Source organism: Telmatherina bonti (genome assembly GCF_933228915.1).
Source record: "Telmatherina bonti genome assembly, chromosome: 2".
Classification (NCBI taxonomy): Eukaryota; Metazoa; Chordata; class Actinopteri; order Atheriniformes; family Telmatherinidae; genus Telmatherina; species Telmatherina bonti.
The window spans coordinates 37,109,508-37,136,675 of NC_136620.1; the positions used below are offsets into that span (position 1 = coordinate 37,109,508).

A 27,168-nucleotide genomic window follows, 5' to 3' on the forward strand; every position below is an offset into this window, starting at 1 on the left:
ACCGTGTTGCCCTGCGATGGACTGGCGACCTGTCCAAGACCTCGCCTGGTAGCCGCTGGGATTGCCTCCAGCTTTACTGAAGCCATATAAGAAATGAATGCATGGGTGTTCATGTGAACTTACAATAGTTTGGAAACAAAGATTGAAAGCGGTAGCAGGGTTAAACTGTTTTACTGTAGTGCTACAGTCTGGTATGAATGAAAACATTAGGCATCATGTCGTATTTTCTTCCATATGACAAAAAACTCTGACATGTAGAATTCCCACAACATGGCAGCAAAGTAGAAAACAGGATAACAATGAAAAGAAGAAACAAAGTGTAAAAAAAAAACAAAAAAAAAAACCACCAAAAGTAGTCGCTCTGTTGTCCGTCTTGTGCTGCTTTCCGATTTGCTCCTGTTGGCTGATCAGTGCCAACAATCAAGCTTTAATTCAGGGGCTAAAAAAACAGTAAAATCACAACAGATCTGCTTGTTTTTAGCACAATCAAAATGGCTTTCTCACACACATGTGCTCCACGAAGACACGCACACAATGTGACGACCCCACAGCAAACGTCTGTGTTCAGTGTTGATTTCGAGCAGGAAAGTTGAGGTGAATCACATAATAAATACATTCTGAAATCTCTTGTTCAAACAGACAAATATATACAAATTCATTTGAAGAAAAAACTTTTTTTTTTTTTTTTTTACTAAGTGTTTACATCTAAGACAGTCACTTGAACAAGGTGTAGACCAAGATGCACAAATAAATCTCTTCCCTTAGGCTCATGTTTTGTTTGTGTGTTTGTTTTTTGTGTCCTTCCCTCGCTCCCTGCAGCCGCATGCTTATGTGACTGATTGTACACACTAGTGTCGTGGTCTAAACCAAAGCAGTGCTTTTCTATTATCCCTTCAGTTTCAGCACTACAGGCACACAAATGCAAAGACACTCCGTCTGGCTCTCCGCCCTGCCTTTATCCTTCATCCTGATGTGTCGCAAACACACGCAGCGCTCCCTGTAAACAAGTACTCTTTGTCCTTTCGGTTAATAAATACTGTTTTGGTAAAATCATCATCATTAAAAGACGACACAGAGTGTATTTGAGCGTACATCGATATAAAACACACAATTGCACTGAAGATCTCTTCATTTGTATATCTTGTATTTTTTTTCTTCTTTTTTTTTTTGGCTTTAGCATTAAGGCCCAAAATCGATAGTGGAAGTGGGAGCAGGAGAAGTCCAAGTCATGATCTGCGTGCGCCCGTAAGGCTTACTGTAAATACAAACACAAACACACACACACACACACACACACACACACACACACACACACACACAAGCACACTCACAGATGAACAGTATTGCAGGGCGATATAAAAGAAAAAAAAAAAAAGACACTAGGGAATGATGAAACATCCTCTCTGTCATTTCTCTTAGCAAAAATCATTCTACATCTCCGTTGTACATCTTTTCAGCCGTGCCTTTTCCCGTCTCTCCTCTCCGGTCCAAAGTGCGTGGGTGCCGGTGCTGTTTCAGTCTGGCTACACTAGGGGGTGCCATTCCTCTCTGTAGATGACTGACAGGCGGTGGCGGTGGCTGTGTTTATTGCTATAAAGTCCTTCCTCCTCCACTTATAGAAAGCACCAGGGGACAAAGCTCTCCTCCAAAGACTGATCTGAGGTCTCCTTCCCTCTCTGCTGAGTAGAGTCTGTGCTTTTTTAAGAGGCTTTAATTGGCAGATCAGTGCTGGAGGGAGACCCCTCCCCCGGGAAGCTGGCTCAGGTGAAGACGTAGTTGAGGAGGAGCTGGGAGAGGAGCAGGATGCAGAGGATGAGACAGTGACGGCCTGTTAGTGACACGCTGTCGTCTGTCGCCCTCTGATGAGACAGCTGCCGACCCAGAGCCACCAGGTTCCTGCAGAAAGAGGGAAGACGGCTTTAATAAGAACAACTGAGGCTACGATTCACGTGGTTAGTTTCTGGATTATTTCCAGAGTTTGTGCAGCAGCCGTCGCAGCGTCTCTACCAGACGGTCTGCGGTGGGTTTCGGCCTGCAAGAAGCAGCGTGCCGCTGTGATTCGCTGCACGATGCAGGTCTGGTTTGTTCCTGACTGTCTCACAATGACACCTCAGAAGATGAAAACCACAGAAAAGCCAGTCTTACAGTCACATCACGCATAATCCACGTCTTAGGACCAGAAATCAAGTGTTCAAAGCATCATCTATTGTAAATAGAGTTGGGAAACAACAATTTACTTCACCATTTACTCACTTCATCGCGATGCAACACCTCCCAATTCAGTTATGATTCATTAATGTAAAAAATATAGATATTTTTTATGATAATTACATGACCGATACACAGCTGGAAAATGATGCAGGAACATTAAGATGTGACGTCTGTTTGCTAAAGTAGCCGGGCGCCAAACAGCGGCAGCTTGCCTCACAGCGGTTACTGAAGCTGAGATTTACAGATCGGGTTTGAAGACTGGCGTCTGGAAACATATTGATTATGGACATGAGAACAGACAACGTCTGGACGAGACTGACTCCATACGGAAGTTGTTAAAAAATAAAATATAATAGTAGTTTTTACAAATGTGAAAGCAGCTCCGTTCCAGTTCAGGTTAGAGGAAGAGAAAAGCTGCTGGTTACCACTGCGAACACATCTCCATGTAAAAAAAGAGAAAAAAAAAGATGCAGGAAAATCCTAATAAAAGGTTTAATAATAGAATCGTAGCATAATATTAGCATTAGCATTAGTAATCGTATTGACCCCGGGCTGCCCTGACCTGTGGGACTCCTGTGGTGGTGTCCTCTGTGGACACTAGCAAGCTGGCTACTGGTGTGACTGGATCCCCAGAATATCATTTCCTCACAGCAGCATCAAGTCAGATTTTTATTATTTCTACTTTCAGTTAAGTGACAGTAAGAGAGATGGGAGTTCATGTTTATACAAACTGGGCGAATACAGGAAACGTACATCTGCTGCGTTGGTTAGTTTAAAAACTTTTTAATATGTATAAATAGTTTATAGGGGAGGGAAAATCGGATCGAAAAATCGAAAATCTGGATTTTTTTGCTTCACAATTTTAAAATCGATTTTTTTTAACAAAAAAATCGATTTCCCCCCCCCCCCCCCAAATAAATAAATGAAATTCATCACAAAATTTTGGTCATTTTTATTGTTTTTATTGATCTTTTTACTTGTCATTTTGGGCATTATAGCAGCAGAATGATGATCTTGCTACTGTGTTGTTTTTCCCAAATGAAATCAAGAAAAATGACAAGCAAAAACAAAAAAAGTTTTATACATTTGTTTTGCTTTTAATCTACAAAAATCAGTAATATCGAAGAATTGTGAGAATCGCAATTTAAATCGAATCGGCACCCTCATAGTTTATACCTTCCTGGCCTCCCTCTCACCTTAGTGTGGGCGGGGTCACCTTGGCATGACCACTCTTCTCTGAACACATTCCACTCTGTATGTTCTGCACATGACACAGTCACCGAGTCGTCTGCAGGTTTATTCTAGTTTTCTTTCCGTGTTTCTCAGTTATATTTAACTTGTTAGTTTCTGGTGCTCCTGACAGTTGGTACCTTAGTCCTCCGCAGGGAAAAAGGAATCTGAGGTTGGCTTGTTTGTGTATATGTATGTACATGTGTTTATATAGTCAAATGCGTATGTGTGTACATGTGTATGTATGTCTTTCTTTCTTTCTTTTTGAGCTGCTATCTCTTCTTTCCCCTTCTGTCTCTCTCCTATCCTCTCCGGTCCAGCAGTAAAAACTCTGGATTTACAAACAATTATGCAAAATAAATAGAGAAATAAAATAAGAATCCAGAAAATCAAGGGGATGATTATAGCAGTAAAGCTCCCTTTGGCAAAGTAAATTTGCTCAGCAGAACACAGAATCCAGACCATCATTCTGCTTAAATGCTGGACAACACACACACACACACACACACACACACACACACACACACACACACACACACACACACACACACACACACACACACACACACACACACAGTTTTTATATAACATAAAGCTCTTTGTGTTGCCTTGTGCATGAAACGCACTTTGGTCAGGTGCCAACGATGGCACGCCCCTTACAGATGCCATTTAAATAAAGGAGGTGTGGAAATGATCAGCAGTCGCTCTGAAAGCAGGTTAGATGATAAACTCCACCCCCAGGTGTGAAACAATGCCACGTCCTGAAGGACAGAAACCGTAGACTTAACACAGCAAACCCACATCGGGTGGAAAGAGGAAAACACGAGGACGTTTAGAGCCAAATAACGACGCAACAATGTCTAAAATTGATTCATGACTGAATGTTGTTCTGACATAAAAACAGTTTCACTATTTTCTTATTGGGCTTCTGTCACTATCGTCTATTTGGGAAGAAAGGCAAACCCTCATTATCATCACTGCAGTTTAGACACTTTAAAACACAGACTATTTAGTCATCAGCGGGTTTTATTGGCGTAAACGTGTCCGTCTCACCTCTGAATGTCTTGCTGCGTCTTCTGTATGGACGAGATGGAGGCCTCGATCAGGGCGATGTCCTTCATCTCTTTACTGCAGCGAGAGCACTGATTTGAAAAGCCTGGACACGAAACACAGAAGAGAAAAACACGTTCCAGGTTTACACACTGACGTGCGTTGTTGCAACACCAGATAGAGTTTTCATTCCGTTCATTGTTTTTATATCAGCTTTGCTAGCAGAGCAAATGGACTGATCATCATCAGCTCTGTAAAGCTGATGGTCAAGCTTGAGCATTTCTCCGTCTTACTGCCCCATCTTCTGCCGTAAAACATGAAAATATATAAAAAGCACCTTTCTTCATGGCGAGCTTAGCCCGAAGGCAAAGCTCTTGATTTACCAGTCGATCTACGTTCCTACCCTCACCTCTGGTCATGAGCTGTGGGTCGTGACCGAAAGAACCAGATCTCGTATACAGGCGGCTGAAATGGGTTTCCTCCGCAGGGTGGCCGGGCTCACCCTTAGAGATAGGGTGAGGAGCTCGGTCATCCGGGAGGGGCTCAGAGTAGAGCCGCTGCTCCTTCGCATCGAGAGGAACCAGTTGAGGTGGCTCGGGCATCTGGTCAGGATGCCTCCTGGACCTCGCTGGAGAGGTGTTCCAGGCAGTTCCCTCTGGGAGGAGACCCCGGGGAAGACCCAGGACACGCTGGAGGGATTATATCTCTCGGCTGGCCTGGGAACACCTCGGGATCCCCCCGGCAGAGTTGGAAAATGTGGCTGAGGAGAGGTAAGTCTGGGGTTCCCTGCTTAGGCTGCTGCCCCCGCGACCCGACCTCGGATAAGCGGCATGAAGACGAGACACCTCCTTCATGGCAACTTATGGTCTGGACTGGAAATGAGAGTCCAGCTCACCTTCATTGTCGGATGACTCGTGTGTGGGTTCTGGCGTGGTGCTGCTGCTTTCCGTGTTCTGGCTGCAGCTGGACGGCTGGCTGCTGGCCTTCCGGTGCTTCCCGTTCACCCCCGCCTGGGAGGAGGCAGAGAGGTTTGTTAAACAACATGAAACCAAATCCTAACAGCTGGATAAAGGTGACATCTGGATGTCCGAGCATCACAACAGGAACGGAAAAGGACTCATCGTGCTTCTCAATGACAAAACAATGCAGATTTTTACTTCATTTGTTCAAAATAAACATTTTATTTACTGTTCTTGCAGGTTTTCCATGTATTCCTGCTCCAACATACCTGATTCAAACTAATCCGTCACTGTGCAGGACTTCCATTAGCTGTTGGATCCATTTAATGGAAGTCAGGTGTGTTGGAGCAGGGATACATAAGCCTGCAGGACAGCAGCCCTCGAGGACCGACTCTCATGTAAGGTCTGATCATTGATGGGAGTGAAAACCAAATCATGTTTCATCAGGTCAATAAGAAAAATAAAGATCTAATAATCTTAATATATTTCCCCCAGGATCATCTTCAGGTCAGCATCCAGCTGCAGCTCGGTACACATTGCTGACGCCTCAACATAAACCGAGGTGGTCTCATGTTTTCTAGGGACGATAGAGGGTAGCGTTTCTAAATTCTTGGATAACTTTGGTGTTTCTGTTCTGTCAGCCGTCGCTGGAGAAATATATTCACACAGACTTTGACTCTCGCCTTCTTTTCTTGTTTATTTGACTCAAACACTGTGGGAAACTCTCAGTTTAGAAGGAAAAACAGTTTTCAGCCCCATATGAGCAAATTCCACTGTTTAGCCCATCGTGGAGATCTCATGGCTTCTCAGAGTGGCTTCTGCCCCTTTTCCAGAGTCCGTGATGAGAACGTGATATTGCAAAGTTTGGAAGGACTTTCTAAATCTAGCTCCAAATGAAACGGAGAAAGAACCAAAAGGCCTCAAACAGAAAGATCAGCAACAAGCCTACAGAGGAGATCCTTGGCTTTTCTTCCTCAGAGAAGACACATTAAAGCAAAGGAGAGTGCTTAGAACTTGCAGAGAACCTGAATGAAGTTCAGAGCATGAAAAGGAAAATCTTGAAACACACACTGAGCTGGACACAACCTCACACCCCGGCATGATGCTGCCGTCATCCTCCAGGGAGGCTATTCTGCGAAAAGGACAGAGACGAGTCCAGATCAAACTATCAACAACATGCAGAAGCCATGATGAGAAAACCGTCCAGAACCTGGACTGTCTGGTTTCAACAGATGCTTCCCGTCCGACAAAACTAAACCACGTTTCTGCTGAATCAGTCCAAAGGATTCCAGGGAAGCCCTGAATTCCTAAAACTGGGAAATTTCTCATCATTTCAACATTTGCTCACAAGATTCTACAAAATCTTGTCGTTTGCTTTGCGTGTGTGTCAGGAGTGTGTGCAGACTGATGAGAAAGTGTCTGAAAAGCCCTACGATGCGACTAGCGACCTGTCCTCCCTCCTGCCTGCTAATCGCTGCGATGCGACTAGCGACCTGTCCTCCCTCCTGCCTGCTAATCGCTGCGATGCGACTAGCGACCTGTCCTCCCTCCTGCCTGCTAATCGCTGAGATGCGACTAGCGACCTGTCCTCCCTCCTGCCTGCTAACCGCTGCGATGCGACTAGCGACCTGTCCTCCCTCCTGCCTGCTAATCGCTGAGATGCGACTAGCGACCTGTCCTCCCTCCTGCCTGCTAATCGCTGAGATACGACTAGCGACCTGTCCTCCCTCCTGCCTGCTAATCGCTGAGATGCGACTAGCGACCTGTCCTCCCTCCTGCCTGCTAATCGCTGCGATGCGACTAGCGACCTGTCCTCCCTCCTGCCTGCTAATCGCTGAGATGCGACTAGCGACCTGTCCTCCCTCCTGCCTGCTAATCGCTGCGATGCGACTAGCGACCTGTCCTCCCTCCTGCCTGCTAATCGCTGAGATGCGACTAGCGACCTGTCCTCCCTCCTGCCTGCTAATCGCTGAGATGCGACTAGCGACCTGTCCTCCCTCCTGCCTGCTAATCGCTGAGATGCGACTAGCGACCTGTCCTCCCTCCTGCCTGCTAATCGCTGAGATGCGACTAGCGACCTGTCCTCCCTCCTGCCTGCTAATCGCTGAGATGCGACTAGCGACCTGTCCTCCCTCCTGCCTGCTAATCGCTGAGATGCGACTAGCGACCTGTCCTCCCTCCTGCCTGCTAATCGCTGAGATGCGACTAGCGACCTGTCCTCCCTCCTGCCTGCTAATCGCTGCGATGCGACTAGCGACCTGTCCTCCCTCCTGCCTGCTAATCGCTGAGATGCGACTAGCGACCTGTCCTCCCTCCTGCCTGCTAATCGCTGCGATGCGACTAGCGACCTGTCCAGGGCGGACCCTCCCTCCTGCCTGCTAATCGCTGCGATGCGACTAGCGACCTGTCCTCCCTCCTGCCTGCTAATCGCTGCGATGTGACTAGCTACCTGTCCAGAACGGACCCTCCCTCCTGCCTGCTAATCGCTGCGATGCGACTAGCGACCTGTCCAGAACGGACCCTCCCTCCTGCCTGCTAATCGCTGCGATGCGACTAGCGACCTGTCCAGAACGGACCCTCCCTCCTGCCTGCTAATCGCTGCGATGCGACTAGCGACCTGTCCAGGACGGACCCTCCCTCCTGCCTGCTAATCGCTGCGATGCGACTAGCGACCTGTACAGAACGGACCCTCCCTCCTGCCTGCTAATCGCTGCGATGCGACTAGCGACCTGTCCAGAACGGACCCTCCCTCCTGCCTGCTAATCGCTGCGATGCGACTAGCGACCTGTCCAGAACGGACCCTCCCTCCTGCCTGCTAATCGCTGCGATGCGACTAGCGACCTGTCCAGAACGGACCCTCCCTCCTGCCTGCTAATCGCTGCGATGCGACTAGCGACCTGTCCAGGACGGACCCTCCCTCCTGCCTGCTAATCGCTGCGATGCGACTAGCGACCTGTCCAGGACGGACCCTCCCTCCTGCCTGCTAATCGCTGCGATGCGACTAGCGACCTGTCCAGAACGGACCCTCCCTCCTGCCTGCTAATCGCTGCGATGCGACTAGCGACCTGTCCAGAACGGACCCTCCCTCCTGCCTGCTAATCGCTGCGATGTGACTAGCGACCTGTCCAGGACGGACCCTCCCTCCTGCCTGCTAATCGCTGCGATGCGACTAGCGACCTGTCCAGAACGGACCCTCCCTCCTGCCTGCTAATCGCTGCGATGCGACTAGCGACCTGTCCAGGACGGACCCTCCCTCCTGCCTGCTAATCGCTGCGATGCGACTAGCGACCTGTCCAGGACGGACCCTCCCTCCTGCCTGCTAATTGCTGCGATGCGACTAGCGACCTGTCCAGGGCGGACCCTCCCTCCTGCCTGCTAATCGCTGCGATGCGACTAGCGACCTGTCCAGGACGGATCCTCCCTCCTGCCTGCTAATCGCTGCGATGCGACTAGCGACCTGTCCAGGACGGACCCTCCCTCCTGCCTGCTAATTGCTGCGATGCGACTAGCGACCTGTCCAGGGCGGACCCTCCCTCCTGCCTGCTAATCGCTGCGATGCGACTAGCGACCTGTCCAGGACGGACCCTCCCTCCTGCCTGCTAATTGCTGCGATGCGACTAGCGACCTGACCAGGACGGATCCTCCCTCCTGCCTGCTAATCGCTGCGATGCGACTAGCGACCTGTCCAGGACGGACCCTCCCTCCTGCCTGCTAATTGCTGCGATGCGACTAGCGACCTGTCCAGGGCGGACCCTCCCTCCTGCCTGCTAATCGCTGCGATGCGACTAGCGACCTGTCCAGGACGGACCCTCCCTCCTGCCTGCTAATCGCTGAGATGAACTCCAGCTTTCTGCGCCCCTGAATTGGACGAACGCAGTGAAGAAGCTGTGGAAAAGAAGCGGGTAGCGCTGGTTTCACCTTGTGTTGACTGGCCCAGCTGTGGCTGTATGGAAGCCCATTGTGTTGTCTCTGACTTTTCTCGTGTGTCTGAATCACGCCGTCCTTCTCAATCTGGACCAGGCAGAGTTCAGGGTCCCACGGCCGAGAGCTACGGACAAAAAGATGCAGTTTTATTAAAGTTCGCCTCATTCTGGCGCCATGTTTGTCCCATTTAACTAACAGCCGACACTGGGAGCCTGATCTGTGTATTCGCTGCTTGGCGTGAGTGTGTTCATACTCCATGTGCCTGTAGGTCCAGTCGGAGGTGTCGGGGTCCAGCTGGAAGAGTTGTGGGATCCAGGGTTTGTCTCCCCGCTCTCTGGCCTCTCTCCGCTGAGCTTCCTCCAGTACAAACTTCTCCTGGGTGGCCCGCAGTTGGTCCCGATCCAGGATGGCACTGGTCACATGCTGCCACAGCCTGTTGGGAAGAAATTAAATGAGAAGTTATCGGATCAGGCGAGTCAGATGTCAGCTGCTGCTGTTGTTACAGGAAGCACAAAGTTTAAGAGCCGTTTTACAACAAAGACAAACAATAAGTAAAATATTTATAACATGAATAATGTCTAATTTAAGTCCCATAAAAAAGTTGCAGAGCTAGCTCCGCCCACGTCAGCTCACGAAGCTAACTTAATGAAATCCAACATTAATGTTACACGAAATGACGGTTTACCTTTCAGACTCGAACTCCCCCTGCTGGTCTAACTGGACCACTTGTCTCTTGAGACGTCTGCTGCGAATGTCTGAGCTTGGGTTCCACAGAGTCTCCTGCTGGTTGGAACGCTTCTCGTGAATGAAAACCTCGTTGTCCTGGTAACCATAAAGCCAACCAAATTAATCTCCACAATGACACGTCTGAAGTTTTACGTTGGTTAAATTTGTCAAACTCGACCTTTGCAACTTGTCTGGAAGAACTTTCTACATTTTTCCAAGACATTCCCTGTTTAATGACATTTTCAACAAGGGGTGGGAAAATCTAATTGAGAAATCAAAAATCGGGATTTTTTTTGCATCACAATTTTGAAATAGATTTTTTGTTAAAAAAAAAAAGGTTTTTTTTTCAAACAAATAAAATTAAAACAAAATTTTTGTCATTTTTATTGTCTTTATTGATGTTTTCACTTGTCTTCTTGGGCATTATAGCGGCAGAATGACGATCTGGCTACTGTGTTGTTTTTTCCTAATTGGAATCAAGAAAAATGATGAGCAAAAAAAAAAAAAAAGTTTTATAGATTTATTTTGTTTTAATCTACAAAAATCAGTAATATCGAAGAATTGTGAGAATCGCAATTTAAATCGAATCGGCACCCAAAAAAATCGGAATCGAATCGGGACTAAAGGTATCGTCACAGCCGTATTTTCAACACTTCCTTTTCTCCCCCAAGACTCCGGTACCGTTTCAGCTCCTTTCCACCAAAAACTGGTGCTGCTTCAGTGCTGGTGCTTAAAAAAAAACGGTTCTGGTATGGACCGAAAGAGCCAGGCCAGACTCGTGTCTTTACATCATCTAGTGGTGGCGTTTAGGACGTCAGCTGTTTGGTTCGCCAGCCGGACACCAAGAGGATTCAGGATCTTGAAAAGTGGAATTCTTTTTGGTCGCCCGTTCCTGCTGCATCCCAGCTCCCTTTTCTGGTCCCTGAAATCTGTTTTTGTTGCCTGGCTGCCCAACACTCCGTTCGTAGCCAGCAGCAGCAGCATCTCCTACTGGAGCTTTGTCCAGTTTGCCCCGGTTAGGCTGAGCTGCACTCTCAGATCCATAAAACCCGGAAACACCAAGTCTCCTCCTTTGTCCAATTCTGCTTGTTCTTGGAGTCCATTTCTTTGCTGGTGTGAAGATGTCTGTCCACGTCTCAACGCTCCTATTTTGTCCAGGAAACCAGCTCAGTCGAGAGCTGGTTCTAGTGCTTAGTCTGGTCCTGAACCAGCACTAGAACCAGCTCTCTGACAGGAGTTTCGTCACAAGTTTCTACTGCTTCTACACCTGAAATGTTCCATTCTGTGTTTAACTACTGAAAACTAAACAGTGGAGAAAAAGTGGCAAAGAGGAGCGCGACAGCGGTCCAACAGCTCTTACCCAGTGTCCATCTACGGTGGCCAGCAGCTCCTCTCCCACAAAGATCTTCCCACTTATCTGATTTACGGAGCCCGCACCTCCAAGGAAAGGCTGCAGTGAAGACAGTACAACTGTAACACCTTTACTAAAACAGCTATGCAACATGAGACAATTACTACTGCAGGGCAAGAAATACTGGACTAACTAATCGGATCATTTAACATTTAATGTCAACTTTTAACTTCTTAAAAAAAAAACGAAAAAAAAAAACATACCTTCAGTTTGAACTCAAGCTCTGCAAAACATTTTGTTTTCTCGCACTCGATGGAAACTTTCCCTCCCAGCTCGAGTGTCATCGTGCCGTACAAAATACCTACAGGAGACAAATCACAACATCTGATCAGCAGCAGATTGAACTTTAAATAATCCCTGTTAAAGACCACGCGTGGATCAGACCCTTCCTGTGTTCCAGTACAGCTGCTGTAATACATCATGAGTTAAAGTAAACTGCTAGATCAAATCAAATCAAACTTTATTTGTAGAGCACTTTTCATACAAAAACATATCAAAGTGCTTTACAACATAAAAATAAAAAAACAGTTTCACACTTAAAGCGTACACACACGCATATTACCTACACAAGCACACAACCCAACCCTTCCCATGACCATTTATGCCAAGATAAAAACAAATAACTTCAGTATTCTGGCTCTATATCTGCTAGGGCTGTGATGATACACTTTTGTCCCGATTCGATTCGATTCAGATTTTTTGGGTGCCGATTCGATTTAAATTGCGATTCTCACAATGCTTTGATATTGCTGATTTTTGTAGATTTAAAAACAAAATAAACATATAAAACTTTTTTTTTTTTGCTCGTAATATATCATCATTCTGCTGCTTTAACGCCCCAGAAGACAAGTAAAAAGATCAATAAAAACAATAAAAATGACAAAAATTTTTATACTGGATTATTTTTATTTGTTTGAAGAAAAAAAAAATTTTTAACAAAAAAAAAATCGATTTTAAAATTGTGAAGCAAAAAAATCCCAATTTTCGATTTTCCTATTCAATTTTCCCACCCCTAATATCTGCCTTGACACTGCTGCGAGGAAACGACATCTGGGGAAAATGGTCACGTACAATGTCCCAAAATAAACAAAATAAACAGAAACTTGACTCAGTCTTACAGGGGGGTACATGACAAGTTCAGGTTCAGAGCAGAGCGAAGTCACATTTTATCCCCAGTAGCTCAGATACAGATTACAGCTCACAGGTGTAGATGATGCTGCCAACACAACGTTTGTCAGATTAGACTTTTCTTTTTTTATTTGTACATTAACTTCTTTACTGGCTGCACTGGTGCACCAGTACTGCTGCTTGCACACAGTCAGGGAGTCACCTGGGTAAACACAGAGCTGCAGACTGAACTCACTTGTAAAAGCTGCACATCACACCCATCTGTATACTAAAACTTTCTATATGCCCATTAAAAAACCGTTCCGTTCACACAGTTTACAGCATGATGTGCATTTTATTAAAAACTTTTAGTTTACAGACTCTGTGGAGATCGGCTTCTTCCTGCAGGACATTTTGACCTCTGCTTGGATACTGATCTCCTAATCTTCAGTCTGGTTGATTACTTTTATGAAATACACCAGAGGTGCTAAAGTCCTCGAGATCTACGACCCTGCACCTTTTAGGTGCAACCTTTCTCCACACATCTGGATTCCCTCATATGCATGTCATTCAGCTCTGCAGACCTGGCAGTAAGACTCTCCATACTGACTGATTTCTGTGCAACACCTGTGTGAATGTGCAACAGAAAATGATTGGATGTTTTCGGAGGGGGCGGAGCATGATTTCGAGTCATATTTTTTTGGCATGGGAAGGCTTGTTGTTAATTTTGTTTAATTGTTGATATTTGCTGTTTATTTCATTATGTAAAGCCCTTTGCACTTGTTTTTGTATGAAAAGTGCTATATGAATAAAATTCTGATTGATTCATAGATTTGGTTCAGGTGTGTTGGAGAACAGTTGCATCTAAAAGTTGCAGGATAGTAGATCTCCATAATAAGATTTCCTGGATATGCTGGAATTCTTTTGTAAAGATGGAAAAAAAACAAGCTTTTTTTTTTTTTTTACCTTTGCAGTGAGCGTAGGGCATGGTGATGACATACTCCTCATCCCTGCTCAGGAACAGGAGTCTAGCTCTGCCATCCAGAATAGCTGACAGAGAATTACCTGAAAGAGGACACAGAAGAACATGATCCATCTTAAAACCTTAAAAGTACAGCAGAGCAGTCAAAGTATAGATGATGCCTTCAGGTAATGGCACACATCTTCTTGTTCTTTTTCTTATTTTTGTTAAACAGGTTACATTCTGAAATACATTGTGTACCATAGAACTTGGATTTGGCCAAGATGCTTCCACTAATAGAAAAGCCATCCTTTCTATTGCAGATGTAAAAGGCAGAGATGGGTGGGTGGTGGGACACCTGGCAGACAGTAGAAAGAGAGGCAAACATCAAGTTTCGGGGTGAGAAAAGGGTCATCAGATACCTTATAATCTGCCACTTACACTCAGCTGTGTAAACTATTTCACACAAGTGTCATGCAGCTGTATGCCTTTTAGCTTTAAACATGTTTTAACCTGCTCAGCTATGTAGAACGTGCAGCTGTCAGTTTGAGGATGAAGCCAGCAGCAGCGAAATGTCTCCCCTAAGATTGGGTTGTAAGGCTTTTTCAGACCCTGGAAAACGGAAACAAACACAAGCTTAAGCAGGAACTCCAACATCATCTGACAAAAACACATTTAGGTTTATTTTTTTGGAATTGTGGAAAAAGTCTATGTGTCTTTTTTTCTTTAATCTTTTCACTATTAAATAATAAAACAGTGATCCATGATAAGTCTATCAGTGCATCTATGTGAACGGCAGTCAGCACAAAAAGCGCTGAGCAAGTCTGAACTGATTTATAAGCCTTTTCTGCTGGCTCATGTGGGGCGCTCTGCTGGGCTGCCGCCGCCAGGAAATAAATCACTAATAAGTGGAAACAAGTGGAAAGTGTCTTCTGACATTTTTACAGCAGAAACAGAGTCGGGCCAGCGCCATGTGTTGAGCAACCAACAAATAAATTGTTGCTGGATGTCATGCTGCATCGTGGTGAGGCTGACGCAACAACAAAAAATGAGAACAGCCAGAAAAACTTCCAGTGTAATAAAAACAGCCAGTTGCAGCCAGTTGGGACTGAAAAACAGGAAGGTGGATGCAGACCTGGACGAAAGGCTTTGCAGTAGGCCTGTCACGATAACAAATTTCTCCATGCGATTAATTGTCTCAGAAATGATTGCGATAGACGATAATATCGTGCTAAGCGATTATTGTTTTCATTTTGAGACCATTTTCCACTAAAGTAACAATAATGCCATAATAATGCGAGTACACCAATTCAAAGATCAACATACTTTAATTTCTAAAGAACATTTAGCTGGATGTGCAGACTAGTTTATGTTCATCCTGTCACCAGTCTGCTGAAACAGATCAGGATTTCTCCTGGGGTTTTGGCAACGTGGTGATCTGGAACTAAAGACTAAGTAACATAGTTACATAGTCTATGGTCAGCTCATATAAAGGGACATGTTTGGACTTGACCAGAGGTGGAATGCTAAAATGTCATTTTTCATGTCATTGTAAAGTTGTGGAACTGCCGTTTGTAACATGTATGTTCATCCTGGCGATTCATACTGATTGTGAAATGTTAGGAACATTTTTGAAAACGTCACCTTTTTGACAATATTAAAGGGCAGCATTCACAAACTACACCGTCTGAGTGCACACCATGTTGTACTGTCCTGTTGGTAGTTAATCTGCTGGTTAAACACCCCAGTGATTGTGGACTGTCGGGAAGATGGAGCTAGCCTGTTTGTTAAGGTCTTAAGTGCAAATGGAAACTTGTTGTATTGCCGTGTTTAGTTGATATTATCTTAAAATAAATGCAGCAGAAAAAAGGACAGATGAAAATTATTGCATCTGGCAAACTTATTGCATGGATTTTTCTTATTGTGCGATTAATTAACTTATTGCTTATTGTGACAGGTCTACTTTGCAGTCGAACCAAAAACATAAATGTTCTGCTTTTACTTGAAAATCTCCCACTAAATCAAAGACTTGTATTACAGTAAACCTGGCGTTAAGGAAGAAAATAATCTGGGGTTGCTTCAGTTGGCACATGAGGCCTTGATGACCAGGTTAAAGGTTTGTTTTCATCCTTGGCTTATTTAAAATAACAACACCAGGATTCATTAAGTTAAACTATTGAAACACGGCTAAACGCCGCAGACCGCTGATGGTAGAGAATCTCTCGGATGTGCAAAAGATTAGAATTTAATTCTAACAACTTTATTTATTCTTGCTGGGCCATTTAGTTTAGCATTCCCAAAGTTCAACAACAAACAGCAGCATAATAACAACAGATCAGGTCACGGGAACAAACTGCAGGTCTTCAGTAATAAAAACAAGAGGAAGAGAAATTTGGCATTTTTAGATAAAAAGTAATAAATCAAATAAATCAATGGTAACAGTGACCAGAACCTAAAAAAATATTAAATGCTTTCCACTAGGGGTGGAGAATTCAATTGAAAAAAGATTGAAAATTGAAATTTTTTGTTTCACGATTTTAAAATAGATATTTTTGTTAAAAACAAATCTATTTTTTTTTTTTCAAATACATAAATATAATATAACATTTTTTGTCATTTTTATTGTTTTTATTGATCTTTTTATTTGTCTTCTTGTGCATTATAGCAGCAGAATGATGGTCTGGCTACTATGTTGTTTTTTTCCTAATTAAAATTAAGAAAAATGACGAGCATAAAATATTTTGTACATGTTGCAGGTTAAATCAAATCGGCCTGAATAATTTCTCAGTTCCTTCTAGCTTACAGAACAATTAAGTAACTTGGGACCTTTTGTTACTTAAGGGTCATGATTCTGAATCAAAAATCTGTTTAAATCTGTATTAATTCTTTGTATTATAACATAGATGATATTATGGGGTGGGAAGGGAGTAAACAACAAAAAAGAAAAAAACAAAAGCACCTTTGTGTTCTTAACACTCATATGTAAGTCGCTTTGGATAAAAGCGGCTGCTAAATGACTGTAGAATAGAAATTGTGAACTGATTCTGAATCAAATGATCACTCCAAAAATGGTAATCGAATTGAATCTTGAGTTGTTGTTAGGTTCACATCCCAACTATCCACAGCACCTTAGAGCCTGATGGAAGAAGGAACAGAAGAGCAGGAATATCGGTTTGTTGTCCTTGGTGAAGACTTTATGCAGCTGTCTGTCTATCACAAGACATCTGTGGTAAACTATCAGCTTTGGGTGGAAATGAACATGGTGACATCATGCTTATGAAAACTCTGCAATCTGAAATGCACACTGTAGCCAGAGTTACTGTGTATGTGTCTGAAAACGGGCAATATGTGATTTCTTTTATTCCTTTGGGTCAGGCGATGCATTATGCCATTTCCAATCCAGTTAAAGAATGGTGAATACTGTGCAACAGCTTCACAAAGCTTGATGATAAATGCAAAATGTAATGCTGTGTTATGGTACTGCCAACAGCTACACAGAGGAGGAGCATTTCTTACCTTGGGCTTCTTGTAGAAGCCAGACAAATACCATCTCAGAACCTGCTTGATTCGACCATATGCGCTCTCCTGTAGTGCAGCTCTGTGGTGAGGAAGCAGAAGGAATAAAAAACATTCTCCATGAGGACAAATGTGTATTTCCTCTCTGCGAAGTAGCAACACTCACTGTGAGAGCAGGTCAGCGTGGTAATAGTAGTCAGACAGCTTGTCCAAGAAGGATCGTGGCTCCAGGATGAAGGTCGGCAGCACCACCTTTGACAGGTCCATACCCGGCCGCAGCTGCTTCAGCAGGCTCCAGATGAGGCCCTTGTTTTCCTCGGATACAGTCTCCACCTGCGACGCCTCCCCAGCCTTAAGGAGCAAACACAGACAGAGGCACATTGAGAGACCTTAACAAAACAAAACAAACCTTTCCAAAGACAGGAAATGAAAACCAGGTCAACGCAGAACCTCTTTACCTCAGCCATCTCCTCTGTGCCCTGCTCCACATAGGCTGTAGCTTGTGGCCCGGGGGACATCTCGTCTGACTGTTCCACGTCACTCTCCTCTGTCAGCCTTCCACCATTTTCATTGGCTGTGGTGTCCCATTCATCATGAGTCTCGCGCTCGGATTTGTCTGAGAAGCCGTCAGGCTCCATGTGGTGATTGCCAAGCAGAGCTGCGTCATTCAACCTAATAAAAACAGAAAAATAAACACAAAGGGAAACTTTATTTCTGCACAATTTCCAACCACTGAATAAAATCGATAAAAGCTGTTTGAAATCACATGATTTCATTTTATAACTACTTGTGTTTTACTGGTATTGGGATTAGCAGCTGTATAGGAACTAATTTTAATTGATTTCTGGGTTATATAATAATAGCAGAAGTGGCTCAGACTATCTAATCACCATCAATCACATTTAGCTATAGAAGTATGTCCAGTTGGGGAGTAAAGAGGTGATTATCCAGTATTCACCTTGATTGCATGTTCTCAGATTCAACCTGATAAATCGCTATTTTAAAATAACAATAAGATCCTAATTAAGTTACCGGCTTGTGATCTCAACTCTAACTTGATGAAGGCCAAACAGAGACGGATTTAGGCAAAGAGAAATATCAAGCAGAATGCAACCTGTCTGCTGAGGTGAATAGGCTTAAATTCACAAACATAGTTACAGCAAATATAAACAACACCAAATCATTCACAGAAGTACTCCTCTGTGGTTTAATCCCAGCTTTTGTATTGGGAAGAACCACCAGTATACTGGAAGCAGCGACAGTCAAGTGGTATATTTACCATGTGAAACTTAAAGGGAAAACAACACTTGGAAATATTTAAAAAAATCAGAAACGGAAATCCAGAATCCAGATTTGCTCAGAAAACCTGATCTTAGACTTCCTGCCCGACCTCCCGTGTTTATAAATTAGCAGAATGAACCCAGAGCTATTAAAAGACCTGGGAGCAGACACAGGACATGAGAAGTTGCTGCGCATCTCAGCAGATTGTGGCAGTGTGTTAGAGAGGTGAGAGGGATGTTTACATCCTACACAGATACCAACAAACCTCGGTGAGATCACGTAGGATGAAACTGACAAAACGTTCTGGAAATGTAAATTACAAGTCGGAGCCTTTGTGCAGTGTACGTGCGAACGTCAATTTATGAATCCATTCTGAGTTAAAGTAGCAGATTTCTTGAATAACTAGCCAGGCACAGCGATCCCTCTGACTGCGGCTGTATGCTTGTTCAGGGACAGAGCCACAATTCTGAATGAATCAAAATAAAAAACAGAGTTATTATATTTGGTGTAGTTACAGCCGAGATCCTTAATCCTGGCCCTGGAGGTCATGTCCTGCAGGTTTTTCCTCCTATAAACACACCTGACTCAGACTCAGACCAGCTCTGCACGTGTCTGCACATAGATTTGAATCAGGTGTGTTGTAGCAGGGACACTCGGACAGCCTTGAGGACACTGGTCTTGAGGACTGAGGATCCCCGAGTTCCAGCAACCAGGATTATTTTAAGACACTGAAATCAATTCTGCCCCCAAACATAAAACAATGGACAGATGCCCTGGGGGAGATCGTGTCTTATGGATCTCTGCTGCACAGACTCATGGACTGCAGGGGAGACGGGGAGGATGGGGAGAGCCAATTGGACCGCCCTTGGACCAGCTTTGGATAGCGTTAAATTTCATTAATTATATTTCTTATGGACTGAAGGGCATTTTACTACTGTGGACCACATTTTCACTCATCTTCATCGTAATTAGGATCTTAATGTGAAGCCTGGTGTGTTAAGTGCAATGGTAGCCTTTGCGGAGTTTCATATGTTGATTCAGGGGTTCTGCAAGGTTCTGTATTGGGTCCACTTTTACTTTCTATTCATTTCTGGGTTAAAACATGTCAACTATACAATTTCATCTCTATCCAAATGCTGCTGTGGTTTACGGTTGCGGTGCCACCCTTGTTCAAGCTGTTTCATACTCACAGTGCTATTTTGATATACCGTCACGACTGCTCGCTTTGAAATGAAAAACTAAAGCTGGATTTGTTTTTATAAGGCTAGAAAGACAACTTTTCAATTCAACCAACATTAAAACCTTGCAGGCTGCTCATATCTGGTTTGTTGCTCAACACCATTAATATTGAGATATTTTAACTGATGAATGGTCAACATACAGAAAACCTTGCTAGCAACTTAAGCTGAGGTTTTATTTGAAAACTAAATCCTGATTTTCCTGTCCTGCAAGAGAAAAAGCACTTAGTCAAAGCTATTTTCTTTCCTTTGACAAACTAAGGAGACTTGCGGCATGCATGCTTATGTTCAGTCTTTACACTCTCTGGACAGTGTACCATGGTGCCTTAAGGATCGTGACGGGGTGCAAAGCTCTCCCTCACCACTGTACTCTCCATATAAACCCATTCTTGGCCTTCCCCCCCTCTTACCTTTGTGATTTCATTAAATTCGAGTAACTTTTGTCAGTGCATTTTAATGAGCTTCTTTTACTGACAGCCGCCAAAGCTCACACTGAACTTGGTAAAAAGGCTTTTAAACTCTCGGCTCCGGTAGCCTGGAACAGCTTACAGACATAAAACTGCAAATCTCAGTTTACTATGTTTTTCCTCTTCTTCTGCCGTCTTAGATTTATATTTTATACCATATGTTTATATTTTATACCATATGTCGTTTGCTTAAATAGTCACTGCCTGCTATGGAATTTGGACGACTGCTGTCTTGGCCAAGGCTCCCTTTAAAAAGAGATTTTGTAAGCTCAATGGAACCTACGCGGTAAAATAATAAAAAGAATTATTCTGCTCCTGAGGCTCGTTATTTTATACTGTTGCACATGTCAGCAACCTTGTACCAGCCCTGCAAAGCTTTGTGTTTATTTGTTCCAGCAGTGTTTCTAATTGAAAATTCAATTAAAAAAAATGTAATGGTAAAAATTTATTTTTAAACATCTGATGTTCAGCTGGACAAAACTGTTCCGATGCTGAGGTACCTAAAATCTGTACTACTCAATAAAAGTGCACAGAAATGTTCTCATAAGAGCAAATCAACCCCAGACCTCAGACCTGGCTTTAACCAGAGCATTATGGAGAAATTAGAAACATTAGAAACATTAAAAACAAAACAGAAAGAAGTGATCATGAAAAGGGTAAAGACATATGGAAGGTGAGGATGTTGTGGGGGTTTAAGAGGAACATCCCAGAATAATTTTAAAAGTCAGACAGTCAGCATCTGAGCACTGAAAACACAAGCATACAAAACAAATGCTGTAAGAAACAAAGGTGTTCGTTCTCTTCGGCAACATATCAGTCAGAAATTCTTCTTACTTTGGATCCTGTCAATTACAGACAAATAGTGCACAACAGCTGTTGCGAGTCACATGTTCATAACCACGTTCATCGATGAGGTAACTCTAGTTAAAGAAAACAAGAAAACAGCTCAATCCTCAAAAACAAGAGCTTACATTTCAAAATCTCTGAGGACTTCCCAAACCTGCTCAACCACCTTCCAACAAACTTCCTGAATTATCAACTGCCCTGCGACGCTGTCCGTTGATCCAAACACACCCTGGAACAGAGGCGGTTTACCTTACCGTAAAGATCGACTGGAAAAACTCCTCCTCTGGAATCCAGACACCACAAATGCTGTTATCAGCAAATCCAAAAGCACGTTCCGTCTATTCTTATCTGGTCTCCTCTGCCGCGTGTGCAAATGTTTTTCATCTACTGACAAAAGAGTGCAGCTTGTTAACGTGACACCGAGATGCCTACTTCCTGAATGAGCATGCAGAAATTTCTGCCTGTGTGTCAAGGTGTGTTTGTGTGGATATGAGAGCTTGCAATGGCTTCGTTGCTACCGTCTCTTTCTGGGTGGTGTTCTGCTCACACTGTGCTCCATCTTCCTGCTCCCCTGTCAGTCATGTGATTGAACTACGTGCCAAGATTGGCTGGGAGAGGAACAAGACAGGATGGCCAGAGGGAGGGTTTAGCCATGAAGAAGGTATGAGGAGGGGGAGGTGAGAGGAGCAGAGGAATGTCTAATATAGGACATAAACAGCAGCCACACGCCTGCAGAATAACTGAACATATGCACACAAGCCCATTCATATGAGTGCAAATGTTATCCAACCATGATTCTGCCCTAATAAACTGCACTTAATCATTAGACTGGCAAACTACAGCACACACACACACACACACACACACACACCCCATAGCATTTTCTCAGTAATTTTCCATCTCACTTAAACTCCTCTCCAAGTGAGTTACTGCTTTCAGAACATAATTTTTTACATCTTCATCATCAATCTTTATTCCAGACAAATTGGTCCTTTTTAGTAATTTAAAAGAAACACATAATTATAAAAACATCCATAAAGACGGACATTCATGCCAGTGCTTTCAAAAACAGGAGAAATACCTCGTGTCATCTAATTTTGGCTCAGTCATACCCATTACAGTCCCTTAATCGACACAGCATGAAAGGTAGGAAGGTTATTTGATACAAGCATGTGGTTTGCACTTGTCCATCTTAAAAGTGACGACAATATTCTGAAACAGGGGTAGGCACCTATGGTCCTCGAGTGCCACAGTCCTGCAAATGTTAGGAGTTTCCCTGCTGCAACACACCTGATCCAAATCAATGGCTAATTAGCAGACTTGTGCAGAGGTTGATGTCAAGCTCTGCACAAGTCTGCTAATTAGGTCTGATGTGTGCCAGGTGTGTTTGAGCAGAGAAACTCCTAACATTTGCAGGGCGGTGGCACTCGAGGACCGGAGTTGCCTACCCCTGTTCTAAAAGCATCATGAAATGCCACCTGAAGCCGTTTCATTTTAGCTTTACTGGAATTGCACCAAAAATGAGCAGTTTAAAATGCAGTACAATGTGATCTAAAAATGGCTATTTACTATTTTCACATCTGTACACATATTAAACTTGCAAGCCAGAATGTTTCCTTGTGCATATAGTTTACATTTGCATTCAGCACAAGCGTGCACGGACCATTCAGATCATTTTTTATATGAAAACATAAAACACACTTAAGTCTGTTCAAAAGAGGACAGCTATGACAATACTCTGGCTGTGTGCATCGTAGTTTGTAAACAAGAGATTTAAATACAGACCGACATGAGCAAAAAGAGCAGAGTTAATGATGAGCTGTTCCACATGAGCTTATTGATCTGTATGCTACAGAAACGGTGTGACCTGGTGAAATGGTGGACAGTAGCCTGGAATTACAATCAGCTTCTCATGAAGCAGCTCGTGGCTTTTTATTCAGCACTCGGTAAACCCAGCGCTTTATGGGCTGAATTTGTGAAACCACCGTCAGACAAATGAATACAACATACTGGTGTGAAATGTTTCCAAAAGAACAGAATCACCCTGTCATAGTTTTATCAGTATAAACTTCATGGAGAACAGTGGTGTGACCCTAGGGCTGGGCGATGTGATCTTTTAGTAATATCCCGATATTTTTATGGCATGTCACAATATACAATATATATCTCGATATTTACCTTAGCCTTGAATTAATGCTTTGGTGCATACAATCACATCAGTAAGATGATTTTGTGTCTACATTAAAACATAATTGCTCATACTGCATTAAGATATGCTGATTTTAATCATTCATGCCAAAAGGATGAAATTGTAACGAAGCAAACTGATCAAAACCGTATTTATTGAACAGTTAAAGCAGTGGCAGAAACATGTCATTTTAAATTTGTGGTACTACTACCTTTTGTAGCGACAGTTTTGCAACATACTTTGCATACGACAGTTTGGTCAACATCCTCTCTCCGGTATCCAAACCACCGCCAGATGATGGATCCTGTACTATTTTTCTTTGGAATAAATTCTTCCTCCATTTTTTGTAACTCACGCTGCTACTGCTACCGGAGTTCTCTGCTAGAAAAGCTGCTACACGCTGCCTCTCATGATGTAGCACGTAGCTCACGTTATGTACGTAACTAGGTGCGCTTGCTTTAACTCTCTGTGCAAAGCGGTGCAGAGAGTCGAGGAGGAGGGAGAAAACCCCGCCCACAGCTAAAAACACCTGCGTGACAACAGGGCTACTCGAATATGACAAATATAGACATTTTCTATATCCCACAGGGGACTAGCCACGATATCTCGAGTATATTCGATATATTGCCCAGCCTTATGTGACACTTTCAACATGCTCACAAGTCACATGTTCTGGCTCTGCATTGCATCAAATCAGACACAACGAACATGGAAACCTTACCAAGTGTGTCACACTACATAAAAAGAATGCAGCAAACCTGTGTTTTATCTGTTTTTGTGGTGGTTTCTGACTAATGCATGCGTGTTTTAAACAGCACCAGTTCTGATCATGAATTAGAAAGTGCAGCAACTTGGAGTTTGACAGGAAACACTCATCCACTAGGAAGCTAAATGAGCATGTACATGATGCATATAGCTTTCCTGTTGTGAAGTGTTTATGCTTCTTACTTACTGTAGCAGCTCTGTATCAGTGAGGGGAGAAGAGTGCAGCAGGTGGAGTATGTGTGAGGACTCTGAGGACATGCTGATATCTCCCTCCTTCCCTGGTTTGGCCGTCAGCTTGTAGAGACTGGAGCAGCTTAGAGCCAGCTCCAGGGCATCCATCCAACAGCGGCCTGATGAAAAGAGAGAGGGAAGCATCAAAATCTGCCTTTCATAGAGTCTGATCATAAAGTGCCAAAGAACATGTAAGAATGTCAATGTCCGAGTGAAATAACTGCACATAAGCCGCACATAAGCCTCACCATCGCCATCTGAGGCGGCTCTGAAGATCAGGTAGTTGCTGGGCAACGGCTGCGTTATGGAACCAACATTCTCTCCTTTGGGACCCTGAGCATATGGTTCAAACAGAGACTCACACGTCATGTTGTGCATCCAGGTTGTACCGGCAGAAACAAATGGCTCTCCTGAGAGTAACACGCTTAATGTAGCACAGAGCGGGATAATCAACCTTTAAAGAATTAAAACTGTTGGTGATGAAATTAATTTTAATACGATTAACCAGCTTCTGATGATGCTGAGTGTCAATATGCTCCATAAAGCCAGCAGAAATTCAATCTAACCAAAGACCAGTTTTCATGTGTTGCCAGTGAAATAAACATTTCTAAAAAATGGTTATTCTTAAAACATTTTACTGTTGAAAGGAATAGCGTGTAACTTTTGGCCACTAGGGGGTGCTAAACATGAACCTTTCTACAGGCCACATGGCACTGTTGCAAAATTAAATGAATAAACGCTGGCTGAAAGATGCAAAAAAAATATGCATCACATTTTGCTACGTTTGCATAAAAGGCAAAGAGCTAACTTAGTAATCTAATAACAAAGAGGCAAACAGAGAGTGGTTTTACATCCACACTGTTCTTTCAGACACAGAGCCCTCTGTGTTTGTAGACAAGGAGCAGTAAAGCAAAGCGCTCCAGGTAACATGATCCCACAAGAGACAGATCTACTCCTGCCAAGTTACAATTTCTGAGGGCAACCCCTTCGGTGCACCAACATGCATCAAACACTTCATACTGACCACATAAATCATCTATTATTAGTCACATTAGACTAAAGTTTGGGTTAAAAGTTACCCAGTATCCCTTTAAATGCCTTAAAACAGGTGAAAACCCTTCACCGCATTTGTGCCTCTGAGTGTTTTATTGTTTACTGAAGCACAAATTATCTAAATTCCACAAATACTGTGGTTTGCTAAGAAAAACCACAATTTTACAATATATTCTGGTGTTGAGTTATTAAGCTCAAAGTGAGTGAGTGACCACTGCAGTCCCTCTTAACACTTAACTTTATAATTACAGTGGCAGTGAGCTAACAAACAAGTCAAACCTTGACAGCCCAGATAGATTTCTCTAGTGGGTGGTAGAGCTTGAAGCAGAACCCGTCCTTTTTCGACGGCCTCTCAATCAGCTTGCACGCACTAAGCAGAATGGTCCCCACCCAGTGATCCGTTTTGGGGGTCTTATAGATCAACAGCACTCCAGGCCTCAGGGCGCACCACAGCTTGGTCCAACTTTTCAAAGAGCCACGGATCTAAAGGACGAGTAGAGTCGAGACGGGAAGTTTAGAAACACCACAGCATTGAAAGGATGATAAAAAAAAATCTAAAAAGTACAATTATAAGAGTGTCAAGTATAAGAAGATTACGCAAACAACACAAAAGCAAACATAATTCTGCAGGTTCAATAAACACATCTAACATCCTCACACCTTTAGCCAGTTGGACATAATGACAACACTGGGATCCTTCAGCGCACTGGACAGCTCCTTAGCTGCCCGTTTCTTCTCTTGTCTGTAATTCTGCTTTTGGAGCTGTAAAACAAAAAACACACACACACACACACACACACACACACACACACACACACACACACACAGAAGAGTCATCAGTCTCATTGTAAAGGAGCAGACACTAGGTGGAGGCAGAGTCAAATAAACTGTAGTAATCACTAGAGACTTGTCATCAACATGAACACATTTCAAAGGGTTCCCAGCACGTTTCTCAGCATTTGGCCCACTTTACGCTGGAATGAAATGTTGCGTAATAACACTTAGGATTATTTACAGTTTTCCAAAACAAGGAAGTGACCTCTACCTTGAGAGACTCCTTTCGGGCGAGCTTTTCGGTGGGGGAGGGGCAGTCCTTCTCAACACCATTAAACATCCTGGACTCGGACTAGGAAGAAGAAAGGGAAAGACTGGTAACTGTCATAGCTACTGTCGGGGCTTTATTTGATCACTTTACAGAAACAAATTACTGTAAAATAACTAGAAGTGTCTAGAAGGTTCTACTGGACAGAAACCAAAGAAGAAAAGCTAGTTAATCACTGATGATTTTGGTGACACACAGCCACATATTTAGGTCTGCATAAGCTGAAAACAATTCATTGTATTTGTGAGAAGTAGGCAGGTGCCTCTTTAGTTCAGAGGGAATCTAAAGCAGACATTCAGTTCTGGTTTTATGACTTCCTGAGTCAGGATCACAAAGAGAAGGAAGCATCTTATAGTCTCCATTAAACAATAAATAGAGATTTCCCCATAATATGCACTATAACTACACAGCCGCTTGTTTCAGTCCACTAAACCAGCATTATCCACAATATTATATGGTGAACCCACCATTTACACACATCTATTCCAGATTTTTACACATCTTTTCCATTCTCAAAAGTATATGACACAACTGCATCCCAGTGTTAGAGGCAGCATGCATGAGTAAAGCTGTTTCAGTCTCTAATAGTCCATAAGAGCCTTTGGGACGGAGGAAACAGCAAAAAGCAGGATATTCAGCTGCATATGAGATACTATTCTGAATAAGGCAATACTGTGAGACTGTGTGATGCAAAGCAACATGGAGAGAAGAGACAAACAGGATGAAATCACCTGGTTGCCAATGGCAACATTTACTTATCATGATAATTTGTATTTCTTAAGAATGGAGACAGATTGATCAGACTGATGCAACGTAAGCAGTGCCAAGACCGAAGAGATCTAGCATTGCCATTTAACAGGCTTGTGGATCCAAGACATGGTTCCCACCATGGCTTTGACATG

The 27,168-nt window shown here is 43.5% G+C and overlaps 1 protein-coding gene across 3 annotated transcripts in view; it reads right to left on the reverse strand.

The window, feature by feature from the left end:
* Positions 1-197: 197 nt before the first annotated feature.
* The window catches only part of osbpl5 (oxysterol binding protein-like 5), a 54,776-nt gene continuing 27,805 nt past the window's right edge, over positions 198-27,168 (reverse strand). For all 3 annotated transcript variants that reach the window (XM_079247810.1, XM_079247808.1, XM_079247809.1), the window contains 19 exons: positions 26,210-26,290; positions 25,825-25,926; positions 25,444-25,647; positions 24,360-24,444; positions 24,068-24,230; positions 17,554-17,767; positions 17,262-17,446; positions 17,096-17,177; positions 14,093-14,191; positions 13,841-13,937; positions 13,585-13,683; positions 11,715-11,812; positions 11,461-11,550; positions 10,060-10,196; positions 9,628-9,807; positions 9,369-9,498; positions 5,387-5,501; positions 4,495-4,597; positions 198-1,896 (listed from right to left, as the gene is read on the reverse strand). In XM_079247810.1, coding sequence (XP_079103936.1) covers positions 1,761-1,896; positions 4,495-4,597; positions 5,387-5,501; positions 9,369-9,498; positions 9,628-9,807; positions 10,060-10,196; positions 11,461-11,550; positions 11,715-11,812; positions 13,585-13,683; positions 13,841-13,937; positions 14,093-14,191; positions 17,096-17,177; positions 17,262-17,446; positions 17,554-17,767; positions 24,068-24,230; positions 24,360-24,444; positions 25,444-25,647; positions 25,825-25,926; positions 26,210-26,290 — 2,400 coding nt within the window. In that variant the 3' untranslated portion in view covers positions 198-1,760. The remainder of the gene's footprint in view (positions 1,897-4,494; positions 4,598-5,386; positions 5,502-9,368; positions 9,499-9,627; positions 9,808-10,059; positions 10,197-11,460; positions 11,551-11,714; positions 11,813-13,584; positions 13,684-13,840; positions 13,938-14,092; positions 14,192-17,095; positions 17,178-17,261; positions 17,447-17,553; positions 17,768-24,067; positions 24,231-24,359; positions 24,445-25,443; positions 25,648-25,824; positions 25,927-26,209; positions 26,291-27,168) is intronic.